Raw genomic sequence first — 19,360 nt, forward strand, 5'->3', positions numbered from 1 at the left:
TCATCTTCTGGGAGTTATTTTCATCTTTGTTTTTGTCAAGCTTTTCTTCAGAACAGATCAAAACTTTTTCATTGCTTTTCTTAACAATTTTAGTTTCTTAGAAAGGCATTCTTGATTCTTACTTCTAATTGTACTTCCTAGAGTTACATCTGCATTACCTGCTGAGGCTTGTTGCTGCTATTTTGGCATATAATTCCTTGCTTTCCCTTCTTTCACTCTTGCTCTGACATGGAGGTAATATATGGGTATGGCACAAATCCAAACTCAGAAGCTAAGAGATGTTTCCAGGGGTTTTAATGTAGACACAGTTTTTATTACTTCCTTTTATGACCTTGTCCTTACAAACTAATCACTATTTTACGTGTCAGTTGTGTTTTAACCTCTTACACTGTTGCAAGATACTCGGTACAGCACACTCAGGAAATGAAATATTCTCTGAAAGAAAAATGAAAGTGCAAATGCTTTTACACCAAATATCATTAGTTTTTTTTATTGATTGTTATTTTTATGTCAAGGAAAGCTACTGAAAAAATGAACATGATTTTGATCAATAGTTTAAACCGAAATGACAAACTGCTTACCTAGCTGCAAATTCTCTGTTTCATGAGCGTTTTGTTAGACTGACCTCGTGTGTAACAAAATGGAGAATTTCAGATACGTGATAACTGTGTAAACTTAGTACCAACACTGTGCAAATATGTTTTTTCTGTGTAATATATTCCAGCAGGAATAAACATTATTGTGCAAAGGCAGAATCATAATTTTTCTTTTTTTTTCTCTTCTGTTTAGGATGTTTATTCATACAAACAGGTGGGGGTTTCTTTAAACAGGATATTTACAGTTAACCCCAAAGGAGAACTTATTCAAGAGCATGCAAAGACAAACATCTCATCGTAAGTAATCTCTAATCCCTAACACTTTATAGACTAAATTAATTTGGTCTTCTAAATTATGACTGAAGTTGCCCAAATATGCATTTGATTTTACTAATGAAAGATTCCTTTGAATATTTCAAATAGAAAATAAAAAAATTAGAATAAAATACAGACTTTCCACTTTCAGTTAAACTGTCAAAAGGAAATTGTTTAGTATTTAGGTTAATATATTCCATCTACTTTAATCATGTAAAGGAATTACCAGTGTATGACTTAGTCTGCATAAAAATGAGACTAGCTAGTTGCCTGAAGCCATCTGCCTTTTGCGCCTTTTCAAAATTTCCTTTTCCTGGAGCTTCTATCTAGAAGAGCCAGAAAACAAAATCTGAAGATAGGGCTGAGGGCTTCCAGCAAGATGCTTGGTCACTGTAGCACCTAACGCTGAATGGGAGAGGCCTTTAATAACGTTAAGAGTGTCCTTAATGGAAAGGGAGCCCTATGTGTATAAAATATGAATAATCAATTGAGCAGAGAGCTGCTTGAGCCAAGCTGGACAGAAATGGAGAAGCAAAATATAGGGCTTGAATATTTTAGCAGGTGATCTAGGTGGAAAATGGCATCTGTTCCTTACTAGGTAAGTATCATTGCTTAGAACAAATTAATGTCTTATCTGGACTGTGAATCTTCTCTGGAAGCTAGGCACCAAAATAGAGTTTAGTTTTATTCATTTGAGGAGGGTGACTTGTCCATATAAGAGTGGCCATGCCTTAGTGATTGGAGACTTATAAAAATTCAAAGTAAGAATTCATCATTGTTTTTATTTGTTTGTTTTCTAGCTATGTCAGACTATGTGAAGTGGTAGATCACATTTTCCCTTTGCTGAAAAGAAGCCATTCTTCAGACTTCCCTTGTTCTGATACCTACAGTCAGTTCACCTACTGGAGAGAACCTCTACCACCTTTTGAAACTCAGGATGAACATCCAACCTCATCTTAACTGCATCTCCAAACTGTTGACCTCAGCTCAAAGAATGAGTTAGCTTGTATGGAAGGGACAGCATTTGGCTTTTGCTGTTGACAGTTCAGCTGGAATCTGTGATGTTGTGAGCATTGTATTCTTTTGCTGTGAGCAAATTTAGAAATGCTTTTTCATGCTTAGTCACGTTTCCAGATGACAAGGAGTCTTACTAGGAATAGGAGTTGTGTTTCTAGCTCTTCAGTCAGCTCCTCAAATTGTGCCACACAGTTTCCTTATTTAAGGTCAAATAAAAATGGAACGATGTTGGAGTTGCAGTTAAACATGCCATAAGGTTGTGAAGTGGTTCTGTATTTTTTCTGCATCACTGAAGTCATCTTTCATCTCAGCAGAACCTCCTGCAAGTAAAGGATCTGAAGGTGCTCACCATTCCTGACATCGTTTGGTGACACGGACAGGGATTGCAAGCCATATGTCAAAATTCCTTTCTCTGAAGGAGTCCTGGAAGTGCTCAAGGCCAGGTTGGATGAGCCTTTGAGCAACTTGTTCTAGGGGAGGGTGTCCCTGCCCACAGCAAGGGGTTTGGAACTAGATGATCTTTAAGGTCCCTTCCAACCCAAACCATTCTATGATTTTAAATGGTTCTTCCTCTGTCACCTTGATTGACCAACAACTGTTTGTTTAAGGGATAATTACTGGTCTAGATCCTCAGCTGTCATATATCAGTGTAGCTTAGCTATTGAAGCCAACTGAGCTGTGTTGATTTATTCCAGCCTGTTGTTTTGATGTGATAACACGTTTCTGAGGAAATAAATTATGTCTAATATAAATAGAAAGCAAATGAAAGAAGATGGCCAGATTCTGGCAGTCTTTCTCAATTTGAGGCGTACCATGCTTCAAGAATAGCTGTTTGGATTAAGGTGAGTGTGCAAGTGGAAGATAGAGGCTACTGTGTGTAGTGCCCATCTTGCTGAAGTCAGTGATTTTCAGTAAAGACATCTACTCACAGAATGTGCTGAGTTTCAAGGTTGTTACTGAGTCAAGAACACTGAGGGTTTTGTCAAAATGGAATATTTTTATTTGAAACATTGTTTTGGCTAAAATGTGAACTTTGCTGGCGAATGATGCATCTCAGGTTTTTTACTGTATGGAATTTTTTTGTTGTTTTTGTGTCATCAAAAATGGATACTTTTAGTGCAATTTATTCTCCTCCAAGATAATGAAATTTCCTCTTTCATCTTTTCTTTTTTTCTTATTTGTCCAGACACAAGCTGTAGAAACTGTTTTTGCTACCTGCTTTTTACAGCCTTAAGACTTAACTGTGCATGCTAAAAGCAATACTGCAGATCAGTTGATAATGTTTTCCAAATGGTCTGCCTTTAATTAATACGGTACGTTACTTAAAACATAGACATCAAGTGACCATATGCCAAATGATTCTCAAATGTGCTTGTAGCTAGGAAAGAAACTTCTTTTTTACCTTTTAAAATATATTTAAGAGTCTAATTGTTCTCTGAAACACTGAAAATGGCATCATGGGATTCCATGTATACTGTATTTCAATATGGCTAAAACAGTGGTTCACGAGCTGTAGTGTCTGCCAGCTTGTGATCTGTGAGGCCATGATACATGTTTTGCAGCTGCTTTGTAGTGTTTTCAGTTAAGAGTTTAATAATAGGAAGGCAGAGTGGTCCAGGAGGCGTCTTAAGATGTGATTGTGGTCAGTTAGCACCCATAAGTTTTGGAACAGCTGCTCTGTGCCACATTTGTTCTGTTTCAACAAATCTGGTTTTGCATGTCAAGAGTGATAGCAACGTAGGTAGGATGGTAATTCTGTAGTAGGAGTTTTCTCACTTTTAGTGCTGCAGGCTTTATCTGGGATGTCAAGGGGCCAATTTATGATTTCTCTGTGCCTTCGATAATAATGAATATAAGTGCAATCCTTTATACAGCTGCAGTGTGCAGTGGTGAGCCCCCCCTAAGTCTTCCTTTTCACATGAACGTTGCTGCTTCGGGCAAGGTGCATGCCCACTTTGGAGACAGCAGGATTAGACAAACACAGAGAGGAAGAAACGCATGTTTAGCAACCCAAACTGATTATGCTGTCTTGGAAGTTTAAAGAAAATTCAAGTATCTTTAAGTAAAAAAATGGAAGAAACGTGGTATGGTTTTTCTGAAAGACAATCAGTGGGGATTGCACGATGCCGAACTGAGATGGTTGCATCTCTAAATACAGCCACACTTTCCTTAAGTATCTATTAATACTTGTTATTAATGATTGAATAAATGGATGAATATGCTAACTGCATCCTATTTTAATTCAGTTTTGATAAAGGCCTGTTTCAATCCATTTATTGTGCAAAATAAAACCAGCCCAGCCCTTCTCTTCAGAAGGAAGAGAAGTAGGAAGTAAGGCTGTCAGTTTTGTGGTTTTTGTCCTTAACAGTAGTTAGGATCTGTTTTCCTAAGGTACCGCACACAGTAGCTTCCACCACAAAAGGTGATCCCTGAAAGTTCTCCACAGTTAAGCCTTGTGACGTATTTATTTATAACTTAATAAATAGCTAATCAAGGGTTGGTTGTTGCCATTAGTATTTCAAACCAAATGATAGCGTGAATGAGTGGTCATTTAAATTGTCACATTGGTAGGTGTAGTGCAGCACGGGTGCAGGTGACCTTGAGACACTGTGGAATCTCTGTCTCAGCGTTTTTAAAGGTTTGATTAAACTGAGTTACGGCTGACTTGATCTGGTGTTGGCAATCATCTGCTTCAAGCATGAACTTGGACTGGATGACCTCCAGGGGTCCCTTCTGACCAACGTTTCTATGGTTCTGTGAAGTTAAATGCCTTAATTCTGACATACTGCATACCCCTTTGTATCTGAAAGTTGAAATATAGCTGAACAGTGAAACAAATATGTGTTTCTATAACTAATGTTTATCAAATTTGCTCACAGAAAAGACACGGAAATCGAAGTTTTGACCTGCTAGAAACATCACTGTACTCTTTCAGAGAGTATAAGACATTTTGATTTGGTAGCCGAGCAATTATATGCATGATATTTAAACTGCTTTGTTAATTCATGTAGAAGAAAAAGGGGTGGTTTAACAAATTCCTACTCTTTCTGTGAAAGAAAAAAATCAACCTTGCTTGCAGTGTAATGCTGGTTTCTGTTACAGAAAGAATGTTTGGCTAACATAAATATGCAGACACATTAAATCACAGTATATTCTATTTATACAATACACGTAAACGAGAATATGCAACAGTGAGGAATGACTAATGTTTATTTTCTTGAAGCTGATGACCCTACTGCTCCAGCTGTGTCATGTGAGGGAAAGAATACCATACTTGTGGCATTAGTTACGTTGAAGATAAAATGTTACTGCTGTAATTTGGGGAGGGAGGAGAAAGAAGGTATTGGATATTTTTGATTTGCAGATACAGATTATTATTTCAAAGCCTATTTATATACAGTATTTACTCTGTATATGTATGTGCTACTGCAATGATGAAAATCATTTTAAGACCTCATTTTGATCTGCTGACTGCAACAAGGGTAGAAATATATATTGTAATAAAGGCAAATATAAATTTTTTTCTGACTTTTCTGTTTTTCCATATGCTTTGATTGCAGAATGCTTTTGCACAACTGCTGAAGCTCTTTAAAATGTGGCTTTTGTAGGTCCAGTCTGTTGCCTGTCTCTTATCGGGGCTGTCCGGTGTAACTTCCAGTGCTTGCAAAATGTTTGTTGTTCTGCTGCAACGTTTGACCCAGAGCCTTTTCAAATGGAAGGAGTTCCTTGGGGGAGACAGGGCCAGGATCTGGGCTCTGGCTGTTTGGGGATATGGGAACAGCGCCTCGGAGCCAAGAGCGACCGGATGGGAACTAGAGCAAACTGGACCAGTCCAGAATCTTGCCTCAGCCCAGGATTTTTTAGAATCTTCCTTTCATCTAGTTCCTAATGTGACCTAAGGAAAACCCATCCATCTGTTTTGAATGGGACCAGATAGCCTTTTTTTTTTTTACTTTCCTTTTTTTGTTTGTTTTTTTTCCCCCTCCTCTGTGACATTGACCGTCCTGCTGGTGAGAAGCAAATACCCATCACTCCTGTCCGTGAGAGCACAGCACTGCCTTTCGCTCCGTCTGCCGGGTTTGCTGAGCAAACTCGGGGCAGCCGCAGCCACGCTGCCAGGCTTGTGTTAGCTGGTATGAAAACAAAGATGTTTGGGGTTGATAAGGCTCTGCGGCAGCTCGGGTTCTGCGTTGAAAATACAAGAGCAGCCGTATTTGGGCAGCGGGCAGTCACTGCTGCTTTAGTCTTCTCTGCTTTCTGTATGTCTCTGGCTTGTATAAACATTTACACTGGAGCTCTGGAGACAGGCTTGGAAATGAAGGTGCCTTTTTAATTAAAAGTCAGAGAAATGGTGCTTTTGCATCAGCAAACCAGACTTTATAAGGACACATTCTTTGCTGCTGGAATATCCCATTAACACCAGAGGTAGAAAAGTCTGAGGGAGCAAACTTGAGAAGCGAACACCATAAAGTTGGGATTTATTTTTGATGCCATGGGGAAGATAGGGAATACTTCTAGAATACTACATTAATTTTTTCCTTGTGAATAACTAGTCTTAATTCAATATGCATTGCAGGTGCCATCAAGTATCTCGGGATAGATCACTGCAAGAGGCAGAAGTCCATTGGTGCTAAGACCTAGTGCCCAAAAGTATAACTAACTTTCAACTCTTGTGTGAATGCATAAAAAGGTGAAGCCTGGAGGTTGGTTTTGGTGTGGTGGTTTTGGAGGTTTTTTTGATTTGCCTTTTTTTTCTTTCCCCAAAAAATGTCCAGCAAAGTACGATAGTGAAGGGAATACGCTCATAATGCCACAACCTCAGATAGCCTCAGCTCTTTTGCTTGCAGTAAAATCCAGCCCCTCATTTCATTCTGTAGCATGTCGGAGACATGCAAGGAAAGGGCTGGTTGTGAACAAGAGACAAAGAAAACCTGACAGTGATGCAGAGGACTTACAGCTGCTGGATGCTTTGGGGAAGAGATTCTCATCAAGACCTTTCCAACCATTGGGATGTGGGGGAGAAAAATAAAGGTGAAATGAGTTTTCTTCGAGGAGGAACTAGAGAAAAGGAACAAAACCAGAACAAATGGCCAAAAAGCAGTTTCTTGTTTCCAGTCCCATGCTGAACCCAGGTGGTACCAGGTCAGGTACTGAGCTCTGCCTTTTGCCTCTGGAGCAGTCCTGCCTGGAATCCCTCATGACTGCATTGCAAAGAGGTGAGAAGGCCATTTTGGCTTCGTTTGCCAAACAGGAGAGAATAACATTGACCCAAAGGAAATCTATACTTCAGTGTCCAAGGGGTACTGCTAACAGCAAAACAAAGTCGCAATTACAGCGAAATTTTAAGCTTAGATAAGGACTGAGGCTTTATTTTTTCATGAACTTGGGAAAGAAAGTTTTCACCTGCGGTAGATACACCTATAGTACCATGCGTGCATCCTTTTAGTAAGGCTTGATTCGGAAAATAAATACAGATATAATTTATCTGTCTACTTAAGCATGTGCTTAAGTCACCCCTCCCTGCACTGATATTTATGCGTATTCCTAAGCACTTTGCTGGTTTAAGCCAACTAATGCCAAGAAAACTGCATATTGGAGAGATACAGTTTCTGGGCTGAAGAATTGATCTGGCTTTTCTAATGGCTACTCTTGGACTGGTTTTTAGCCTCCAGCACTGTCAGGTGTTCTGCTTGCTGCCAGCAATCTATTTATTGATACAGGAAATCCATTTTGCCTTGCCTTGCTTTTAATGAGTTTTGCAAGCAAGTGGCCCCTTCCTGTGACTCATTCTGTGTTTTCTGAGCGGGAGATTGTGGTTTTAAGTTTCACGTTGGAAAGTAACCGCTGTGTCTGCTTTCCTTGTCTGCTGGCATCTCAACAAGAGGAATACATTTTGGAACAAAGAAATGTAAATGGAGTAGAACAGTTCATGTTTCTTTGCAAAATTGTATAAACATTCTTCTTTTCCAGGACAGTTAAAAAGACTAGTGCAAAGTGCAAATAGGACGTGTTTTAAAATAATAGCTTTATCTTAGAACATTGCTGTTAACAGAGGCAAAAAAGATGTTTTCCCTGATATCTCAGTGTGTGTTGGCCCTTTGATTTATAGCCAATAAATATCCAAAAATTACGCAGTGGAGACCTTTCTCTGATCTTACTGACACAGGAACAGCTCCATTAGCATCTGGGTGACTGTTCAGATATGCCCAGCTACCACTGCAATCTGAAGTGTGAATAGGGAGTGCTACAGATTTCCATCCAATTCCCAATCCCTCTCATCCCTGTAGGATACTGGAGGCAAAGAGGCAGGAGATGTGGATCTATTTGTTTCTGACTTTTGCCAAAAATACGGTGGCGGAAGGAGAGACTCCTCTGCAAGCTTGGACCGTTAGCATTGAAAACTGAGATTTACGTTAAAAGCAGCCATAAATACATCAAAACCAATGACCAGGACAGTTTCCATTCCCCATTGTTAGATACAACTATTTATATTTCAGACTCAGTGGCTATGTCTGTACAGATAAATCGCTGCCCAGTAAAGGGCAGGGACTGTTATTTGGCCCACTTGCCAACTGGCATACTTTGGCAAGTGTCCAGCTGCCTGCCTGCCAAGCCGGGGTAATTCCTGGCCTCTACTGACCCTCAGCCTGTGCCCAGGCATCACCTGGAGGGGCACTGGCCAACCTGGCCAAGGCCATGCCAGGGACCATGCTAGCAGCGTCCAGGGTAGGTGATTGCATGCCAGAGCTTGGGCTTGTGCCTTACTGGTTTGCTGACCTGTCCATGCTGCACCTGGGAAGAGCTGGGTCTGGGACTCAGGTCTGGGCTGTAGCTCCTTTCCCCATGTGTGTCCAACCTGGCTGGATATAAGATATTTGGATGTTCCCTTCCAAAGGCTTTTGGAGGAGATGGGCTCTTCTGATAAGCTTGAGGAGATGCTTCAGTTCTTCTGTAGTTCAGTCTGATCTCAGGAGGAGGCACTGTCTGGTCCTGAACTGCCTTCACCTCTGTCTAGTCCAAGTCTGTGTGATACTAAAGCATGTTAGGGAGGCTGAGATCATCCCTGTAGTTCTGCAAAAAGGCTAGAAAAATCTAAAAGCTCTGCTAACACAGACTTCTTAGAGACAAAGTGTGGATGAGGATGTATAGAAAATCATACTTGAGAGCAAATAAATGTGTTGGGAAAGCTGGAATTCAACAGATCATGTTAAAAATGTGATCTTTCAGTTACTCATCTCAGCTGTCAAGTTCAAGCTGGAAAAGACAACAATTGGAAGGAAAAATAATGAGGCTTAGAAACTGAGGCAGCTTTATTGAGAAAGTTCTGAGAGGAAAGAAAGAGAGACACTTGATGTTGTTCATACTTGCTTTCCTGAAAGAATCCAGATATCATGTAAAAATGCCATGCCCTGTATTGTGGACTTAATTTCTGATCCATGTACTCTGTGAATGGAAATAACTTGAGCAATTTGGGTGGGGTGGGGTGGGTTTTTTTGGGGGGGGGGGTGGTGTTTGTGTTGCGTCAGTAACAGGTCATATTGAGATACGGAGACTCAGGGAGCGGTTCAGTTGTTCACACACACATTGCTTTCTGCTGCGCTCTCTGCACAGCCTGAGAGCCTGCACGAATATTACACCTTCCTGCAGAGCTTGTTTCTTCTCTAGCTCTGGGCTGCTCCTCTGCACGTATCATTGGTGTGGAATCACTTCCATTTTCTTTGACCTAGTAAATTCTTGTAAACCGAGTCTGTGGTTTCATGAGTGACTGCTCTGATCTACGGTTTTGTTACTGCCTAAAGGAAAAAGTCACTCTCCCTGTCTCCTCCTTTGCTCCTCCTGACTCTCCACCCCACTCCCTTGTTGTGCTCCCGGGGTAGTTTTGTTCTGCGTTAGTGAGTTAAATGCGCTCGGAGGGAAGCAGGACCTTATGCTTTTGTCTATGTCCCATGAAACTGCAACCTGAATTTTACTGTATCCATCTCCGTCCTACACCTGACCTCTTTATTCTTATAGCAATCATCATATAATTGCGGGTAGACCTTATCAAGTGACATGTCTGCTGTCTATCCATGAACTTGAAAGCACGGACATAACCACATCCAGATGAGACCATGCGCAGTGACATACCGTAAGTAAAGAAATCGCAGGATCAAAACAATCTGCCCGAGATGGGAGGACTGACTGGGAAGCACAAACCTGGTCCTAAGTCAGCAACAGGATCCAGCCTGTGCCCTGACACAGACATCTTGTGCTGACTGAGGTGAATCCTTCAGTGTTCTTTGTGCCTCAGTTCTCCATGCATAAGATGGGGATGATACCAGTTCCTCTGTCCTAGGCAAGCTCTAAGGACAAGGCATTAACACCTACAAGATGCTGCGATATGAAACTGAGTGGTTATGCAAGAAAAATATTTGAACCACCACTAGTAGCTCAGCTTCTGAACATCTGACAGTCAAGTTTTGTCCTTGCTGGCCCAAGAGAGAAGGAAGAATACTGTCTCCATTTAACATCAGCAAACAAAAGGTCTTGGTAGCCTCAGTAATTTTGGCTTCAATTTCCTGAGTCCGTTGTCAGGGTCCCAGGTACTGTGTCAGCCTTTGGTCTGTCAAGAACAAGGATGGAGAGGAAGTGGGGAGCTCAGGGCAGACCCTAACTGGCCAAGTAAAAAGGTTTTGGCCTTCAAACTCACAAAGTGTCACTGCTTTGCCAATGGCTTCTGGTACTATGGTGGCCTCTATGATATCTCATCATGATCCCTGCAGTAAGAGACCCAGAGAGAACCACCTGCCAGACGATCCCGGAAAATTCGTGTTGCAAGTATAAGGCTATCTGGATTTGTTAGGAATGGGCAGGGTGGTGTGCAGAAACACCAAATGAGCGTTAGTCATGGTAACAGGGAGTAGGATACCAGGGCATCCTGGCTTTTGTGGGCTAAGAGCAAAGAGCTAGGAGATCTGCTCTTGTGCTCACTGCATAGTGTTTGTTTGCTTCCTGGTTACGTCCCAGCAAATTTTGCAATGCAAGTTTAAATCCTTCAACCGCACATCCAATTTGTAATTTAAGCCTGCATAATTTTATCTCTACTTGCTTACACCCACTGTCTCCTGGTTTACACAGGCCATTGCTGGTTTCTGTAAGAATTGCTGCATTGATTGATATATGAAACAGGAAGGTAGGATGTTTTAATGTCGAACAGTATTTAGAGAGATGCAGCATCTGTGTCTAAAGTGGGAGATAGTTACAGGGTTAGACAAGTAGGCCATCAATTACAGGAGACTGAGGTTAGGACCATCTGGCTGTTTGAAACAACACCAGGTGTTAGCAGAAGCAAATTTCCTGTGTTGCAACATAGGAGGAGAGCAGAAGGCAAGAAGCAGCCCTCCAGAGCCAATCTCAGCCATGGAGGAGGCCGCTTCTCATTTCCTTTTTTAGTGCTGTCTTGTGGGGAAAAAAAAATTACTCGAAGAGCCTGACACACCTGTGTCTCCTGCTCCGTGCCTCCCAGGGCTGCTGGAGGGAAGTTCTCGGCTGGGGATGGGGACCTCCTTCTGCGAGGAGAGCTGAACAGGACTTGGACCTGCACAGCCAGCTTAGCCTGATCTTGATTTTCAGTCCCTGCTGCAGCCTGACCCTTGCTAATGGGCCTGAGCACCAATGTTCTGGTTTGTATATGCAGCATCCATGGTCCTCTTGGGGCCCTCCTTGCTGCCCAACTCATTGTACAGGGTTTCTCCAGACACATGCAGCCCTGCCTCAGTTTCCCTCCCCACCCTGAACTGTCTCCACCAGCCGAGAGAGGCAGCCAAGGGTGGGCTGGCTGCTGGTGAAGAAGGTCAAGAGGTGCAGAGAGATCACCCACAATCTACTCAGCAGAGCAGTGTGCTCATAGCCATTTTCAACCATTCAGGTCTACTGAGACATGTTTTAAAATTATCACTGACTTGGTGTATGCAAAAAATATTGCCGCATCACCCCTATGTGTATTATTAAATCTCAACAAGCCTCTCATGCAGTTACGCTGCTTCAATTTTTCTCGTGTATACTTGACAATACTTTATTTAATTTGCATTAAAATGGGAAATAAGCCATAATGCTGAAATTCATCCAACCTAAAAGTTACGCTGATATAAATAAGTCAGTGTCGTGGTTTAGCCCAGCCGGCAGCTGAGCCACCACGCAACAGCTCGATCACTTCTCCCCCTCGGTGGGGTGGAGAAGAGAAAAAGAAAAAGACCTGAGGGTTGAGATAAGAACAGGGAGGAATCACCCGTCAACCATGATCCTGGGCAAAACGGTCTTGGCTTGGGGACAAATCAATTTAATTAGTTAACTGTTCATTCAGAGAGGATAACAAGAAAAAAAGCTAGATTTTAAAAACACCTTTCCCCCGCCCCCCCTTTCCCCCCCACTCTACCTCCTCCTCCAGCAGTGCAGGGGGATGGGGAATGGGGGGGTTGCAGGTCATTTTGTCACAACCTGTTTCTGCCGCTCCTTCCTTAAGGGGGAGGACGCCTCATGCTCTTCCCTGCTGTAATGTGGGGCCCTTCCTCATGGAAGATAGTCCTCCACAAACTTCTCCACCATGAGTCCTTCCCCCAGGATGCAATCTTTACCCATTGGATTGCTCCGGCACAGGCTTTTCCCACAGAGTCATGGCTTCTTAGGGTGCAGCCACCTGCTCCAGCGTCGGGTCCCTTCACACAGACTGCAGAGGCATCTCTGCTCCGCCATCAATCTCCAGCAGCATGGGGGGATCTTCTCCCATGAAGACAGTCCTCTATAACCTCCTTCAGGCACAGGCATCTCTGCTCCAGCGTGGGGTTCTCCAAGAGCTGCAGGTGGGTCTCTGTTCCACCGTTAATCCCCACGAGCGGCAGTGGGGCCGCTGCCATCTCACCATGGGCTGCAGGGGAACCTCAGCTCCAGCACAGCTCTTCCAGCTCCATCTTCACTGACCTTGGTGCCTGCATAGCTGTTTCTCTCACATCTCAGCCCTCTCCCTGCTGCTGCAGTGCCAGGTCCGACCAACCTGACAAACCTCAGCAGTCCCAGCGGGATGAACTCCACTCAGCGGGCCCCCTTGGATCAGGGGGCTTCGGAGCTCTCAAAGCTGTGCTGCTGTGGCCATCTTCAGGTGCGCAGTGCCAGCCCAGCATGGGCAGCCACCCGCCTCCCCCTTCTCTTCACTGTAAATCCAACCTGGTTTGAATTCCTTTGCCCCTGTCTTAAATAGGGCATTGGTAGAGACACTGACTGGCTCGGCCCTGGGCAGAGGGGAGGGGGGTCCAACTGGTCCATGGACTGGTCCAACTGGTTTCGAAGCCAGGGAAGCTTCTCTCATCTCCTTACTGGGGCCATCTCTGCAGCCTCCCCCATGCTACCAAAATCCCACTACATAAACCCAGTGCAGTCAGGAAACAGTCACATCTCCCTAAAGTTGTTCTGACTGTACTAAACCATAAGTGTAGCCAAGACTTGGCAAAGACCCTGGCAAGAGGCGATGGCCGAGGCGGTTGTCCCCAGCAAGCACCCCAGCTCAGCAGTGTCCTTTCACAACAAGCAAGCAAGAGGTTAAAAATTAGGTAAACGCAATCTCAGTAACTGGCAGCAGAACCTTAGAACAGTTTTTCTTTCTATTTCTATCAGTGAGAAACAGCCCTCATGGGTTTATTTTAAACTTTAATTATTATACTTTAATTATCTGGTGACAGAGGGAAAAGCCTTTGATTTGGTTATAAATGCCGAACTTACATGAATTCCTCAATAAAATATTTCATCTAGGGAACACAGCAGAGGTTGCTAAGTGACAGTGATGCAGTTCTGTGTCACAGCACTTCCAAACCCCGGTCGCCAAGAAGAAAATGAAATAGCTGGGGGCACCGGCAGGTAGGCAGGGTGGAGAGGCTAAAGGGCTACTGCTCATCAGCAAGCCTGTGCCTCTGTATTTTTAGCTACTTAATAAATGCAGGCTGGTTTTCAGAAGCTCTGAGCACTTATGACATCCACTGAATAATGGCAACAGTGTGGTGTCCAGGTCACTGCTATCCAGGTACCCTTGTGAAAGGGGATAACGTAGTGTCAGCTCCATCTGGATTTTAAACATCGGCTATTATGCAAATCAGAAGGGCTCACACCGTTCATTAAAATGCAGCAATATGAGTGTTGATCCAGGGATAATGTTTCCAAAAGGTATCAGTGACAAACACAGAGGTAGAGTTTTGGCTAATCTGAATTTCTAAATGTTGCCTTTGAAGTGAAAATGTTTGGTGGGCACTGCTGCAGCTAATAGCAATAACCATTCACGAAAGTTACGCTGTGATTGCAATTCTTAATTAAAAAATGGGAAAGTCCAGATATGTGGTAAAATTAGGTACCTACAGATTTACCTGTGAAACTGATTGATATGTATTAGTAATAACCACATGTACGGCCTTCCATAGTGGTAAGCAAACACTTAGTAAACTCAAGGCGTCAGCGCGTAAGTCAAATAAAAGCATTTCCTGTTTCCCAGAGTGGGATAATAATTTTTATGTTCCTTTTTTTTTCCCAAATATTTTGTCCCATGTTAATATTTCAGATTTTGCACTTAGGGATGAAAAGTAGTATTTATTTTAGTGATGGGATATACAAGTATATTGTAGTTCTTAATTCTTTAAAATGCTTTTTAAAGTTAAAATGCTTAAAATGCTTTTAAAGTTTAATGTGACAATCTGTCAGGTGTGGGCTTGTTTTTTTTTAATCTGGAATTATTTTACATTAAAAGAAAGTCTTATTTGCAAAGCAAATGAAACTTCAGCTTCTAAAACTAGGTATAGAAACCAACAGAGGGTTGGTTTGACTGTTAAATTAGTATATAAAACTAACACATAACCACAGAATTCTAAGATTGGGCTGGAAAGAAAATATCCAGAAAATTGCATTGCCTGCATCTATCCTGGACGTTTGCTTTAGTGTTTTGAATGGATTATTGCCTATTATGTGTTTTTATCTTCTTTTGCATCCACCTCTCCCTCCTTCTTTCCTGGAGACTTGTGCTTGCACTTCAGATTGTGCTGTCTTCCTGGATGTTTTATTCTTATCTTCCTTAAGAGCTGCCTGTTCTGTGTGCCAGCGTCGAGAGCTGTTTCTGTTTCAGATGGACTGTGAGATGGGGTTGCATCGGGCCTGATCCTGCTTATATTCTCGTCTGCTTCTCTACTGTCAGGAGGCTGTAGAGTTGTGGCAGGAGCAAAATGATAGTTACTCGTGGCACCAAGGCTGTCTGCAGAGGTTTCACAAGGACTTGCTTTATTTATTAACCTCTTGAAAACTGCTGGAGCTGCCACACCTAAATCAATCTTCAGCCTGCCTAGTCCAGCAGTCAGTTTTAGCGAGGAGTCATGATGCAACAGGTTTGTGTAGAAATGCTTACTTTTGTAGTAAGTAAGTATTACTACAAAATAATAAGCATTATTACAAAAATACTTATAGAATGACCTTTATAAGGCCCTCGTATAGGAGACAGATGACTGACTCCATTTGCAGCCCTAGCCTGGCTTTGCACATACTTTAAACCCCACGTAAGAGCGTTCAAAAAACTTCGCTCCAGACAGCAAAAATGTTGTGGTGAGAGAAGTAGAGCTCAGAGCATCTTAGGTGATGTTTGAGGCTTATCTAAGCCGCAGGGTGATGGATCTGGCACAGACACGCTGCACTGGATGAAATGTGGTCCTGCTCGGGCAACAGCCACTGCTTTGGGTTTTCCACTTTGGAGCCCAGCACTGGCGCTTGCTGGCCGTTAAAGGTTGAAACTTGAATTTGAGAAAGCCAGACCCATCTGCAAATGGCTCCTTTGCTTGATTAGGTTTGGGCAGGCATGTGGTAGCTTGGCTGGCAGCGGATAGCTCCATGGTAAAACAAGCCTGGCCAGAAAGAACATGATGCTGGCACATCCTGAATGAGTCTGCTCCTGTAGCCAAAATATTGGTACCCCAATAAGTGCCTATTTAAATACCCCAGGCTGAGAGTGATGTGGAGGATAGTTTTGGCCCGTTTACTGTTGAGTCAATTCCTGTGGTTTATGGGCCAGAAGATTGTTTCAGGTATAGCCTTTGGGTAAATGCCTAAAGAACCACACTGTAAGCAGTCCTAGGAGACACCATGCACCCACATGCTGCCTCTTGCCTTTTTACTCTGAAGGACAGGATAGAAAACCTGATGCTGGGATCTGTGATACAACTTCCTTCCCTTTGGCTTGGTAGGAGAAACCGAAAGAAACTGAGAAAGAAATAACACCACAAATGTCTTTGATCTGACCGAGAAATGTATTCTCAAGAATAATATGTGAGAAAGACACCAGAATTTTTGCCTGCTTATAATTTCCCATTGTCTTCTAAGGAGCAAATACTTTGGTGTATATTTTGTTTAGCCGGATTCTTTTGCTATGATGGTCTGTCTACACTGACTAAATTCTTGTACTAATGGCTCCATGATGCTGCATTTAAAGATTATAATACATTTATAGCCCACTGATAAAAAAAAAAAAACACACTGTATAAAAGCCAGGTATTAGCTATTATTAAATAAAAATAATTTACAGCTTACTGCAGTCACAATGGATGGGATTGACTCACTCATGGGCTTCAGGACATTTTTTTTCTGGTTTTTGTTTTACGAGACTGTACATGAAGGATGTTAGCTCGGTTGGAGATTTTCTCTTTTACTCTACGCCAAGATTTTCAGAAGTGACTAATGACTTTGGGTGCCTAACTGGAAACATTGTAATAATGCCTGAATTTCAGAATGGCTGAGCACCCATCATCTGAAATTTAAGTCCTTTTATGGTCGTTTAAATTCAGCTCTCAGGACTAAGATCCTCTAGTTCATCAGTAACTCTTGAAAAGCTTGGAAGCTATGGAAATATATTAAAAACTTTAAGATGCAATTTCCTCCTTAAAAGCTTCCCTTTACCCAATTTTCCATGTTCCAACATGTGTGGAATTAGAATAAAAAAAAGGAATTGGCAATTATTGAATGCAATATGCTTTGATTTTATGATAAAGAAAACATTGTGTTCATTTCCTTACTACGGTGTGGTTGCCCTGCTTTTCTGATAAATCATAATATCCACAACCTTGTTTTTGAAGACCATTGTGTCAAGTTTCTAGATCCTCAGCATAAACCAGTGAAGTGGTTGTGGGAATTCAACCTTTGTTTTGGGAAGGTAGACATAGCTCTGTTATTTTTATGGGAGGAATGATTCACGGGATGTAGCAAGCACAAAAGGCTTAGGATACCTGGGGATGAAAGTCCCATGCAAGCTGACAATACTGTTTATTTCACAGACTTTCTGGTGCCATGCTGCCACAAGCCACAGTTATGTGGTGGTCAGATATTACCTTTCACTAACATTACCTTTGCAGATATCGAGTCAGGTCTTTCTTTCATATCCACTGGTGCAAACTACCACTAGTTAAATTGTGTCATTTGACACCAGGTGGGCTTAGTATTTCATTGCTCACTGGGAGGTGAAGCCTTTCCTTAGATAACTGGAGAGCTCTGGCTGATTATCTCATAAAAATCAGCTATTGCATCAGGCGCAGAATAGGAGGAAGTTAGTCTCTTAAATGAATTGTAACTGGAAGCTTTTACTCTGTCTAGCCATGCTGTTACCCACAGCTTAGATTAGATCTGATCTTTTTATGCTTCCCCACAGGTTTGCTTTGATTGTCTCCCCATTTTCCAATAAACACAGTAAGAGACCACTGGGCAATCACTGAGGAAGTCCCTGGGAACTGTTCCCAGCAAGTCTGATCCATGGCATGTAGGGTATAGGCGCTTGCCCAGGATCACATGCTCCCAGATACACGGGGCACACGGCTGGCCGTTCCCAGGAGAGGTTGCCAAGAAGCAAGCTAGCGAGGGGCATGGGAACAGCCTTGTGACTGCAGCCAATGACAGCGGTGGGAGACTGAGCGCTGCAGCTGGACTGTGAGAAATGAAGCAGTGTGTTTGGTTATGAAGAGAGAAACCCAAATGCTTGTCTAAAGCACACTGGACATCACTGAGCACCTAGTTTTACAGCCACAGTTTTACACTGAGTTGGTGTGAATCCTTTATCTCTGCCTGACTTATCATTTCATCACCTGAATGGCCCTGAAAATTTAGCTCCAGGCAAGGACAGAAGAGTACATTTATCTTGGCATCTTCTACTCTCTTTTTATTAAAGGGTTGTAGCATCTATTATTCCATTTAATTGTTTCCCCACATTCCGCCTCTCTGAGCCTAGACTGTAGTCCTACACTCATTCCTGTACTGGCTTCTTACCTTCCCAGTCTTTGTCTTCATATCTGCTGACTGTGCCCTCTCCCTGGCTTTGGCCAGGTGACCCACCATCTCTGTGGAGGACACAGTGGAGCCAGCAGCTCCTTGTACCTTCTATTGTAACTGTTAATTTTATTTCTTCTTGTTCGGATGAGTCTATTTCAGTCTGCCATATTGAAATCTGGTAAGATACATGGGAACCCTCTAGTGTACAACTCCAGCCATGGCCAGCATCTCCAGGACCTCACTACCCACATCCGCTCCTCCTGGCAGGCTCCACTCCTCTCCTCCTGACTGTGAGGCTGCTGAGCCCCAGGTTCGCTCAGGCACGAGGTCTTGCCAAGAGCAGCCAGAGCCGTTGCGCAGCAAAGGCTGCGCCATCCATAGTTGCAGCACGACAGCCTCTTTTCTGCTGTCCTCCATCCTCTGAATAGCCAGCCTGGCAGATGAAATCCTCAGCAAAGCAGACACCACGGTGCTGATGTCAGCCTAATGCCACATGTGCCTGCATTACTTCTTCTCTCCCTTCCTTCGAAAATGTGATGTGCTGGAAAGTTTGCAGGAAAGGTAATAGAAGAGGAGGACGGGGAAATCTTCTGGCTGCCCAGCCATCCTTCAGCTGATGGTGAGCAGCTTGTGCTTCTAGGCATACCCAGATGCCTAGACACTTCTGTTCGTGGCACCTATGGCATTGTCCTTCAGCTAAAATATGACTTCTGTTTTAATAAAAGCAGAATAGCAAGATATATCAGACATGTATATCAGACATGAAAGGCATTGGAACTTAGGAGTTTTGCAGGTATAAAATGGGGCAGATAATGTATTTATTTATTTATTTATTTATTAAATGAGTCTAAGAGTTTGGACAGCAGCATTGCACAGGGGAGAATAACATCCACTCTACTTGTGGTCAGGCAAATGTACATTGCAATGAGTTAGTGTCCAGACTGGGTAGAGAAGACAGGGCACTGGACTTTATAAAGAGGGTGTGAGAGATGACATTGGGGGCATAACCAAACCAGCAGTCTGTTGCCTGGCTCATCACCAGGCAACAAAATTCAACCCACTTAGAGGGAAATGAGCAGGGCCCTGGAGGTATTTCTAAAGAATGAGACACTGTCATCTGCATT

The 19,360-nt window shown here is 42.8% G+C and overlaps 1 protein-coding gene across 3 annotated transcripts in view; it reads left to right on the top strand.

Moving 5' to 3' along the window:
- The window catches only part of LPIN1 (lipin 1), an 82,187-nt gene extending 80,301 nt beyond the window's left edge, over positions 1-1,886 (top strand). For all 3 annotated transcript variants that reach the window (XM_086608395.1, XM_086608396.1, XM_009981714.2), the window contains 2 exons: positions 790-893; positions 1,712-1,886. In XM_086608395.1, the coding sequence (XP_086464521.1) occupies positions 790-893; positions 1,712-1,871 (264 nt within the window). In that variant the 3' untranslated portion in view covers positions 1,872-1,886. The remainder of the gene's footprint in view (positions 1-789; positions 894-1,711) is intronic.
- The last annotated feature ends 17,474 nt before the right edge of the window (positions 1,887-19,360 follow it).

This window comes from Tauraco erythrolophus, chromosome 2, assembly GCF_009769465.1.
Source record: "Tauraco erythrolophus isolate bTauEry1 chromosome 2, bTauEry1.pri, whole genome shotgun sequence".
Lineage (NCBI taxonomy): Eukaryota > Metazoa > Chordata > Aves > Musophagiformes > Musophagidae > Tauraco > Tauraco erythrolophus.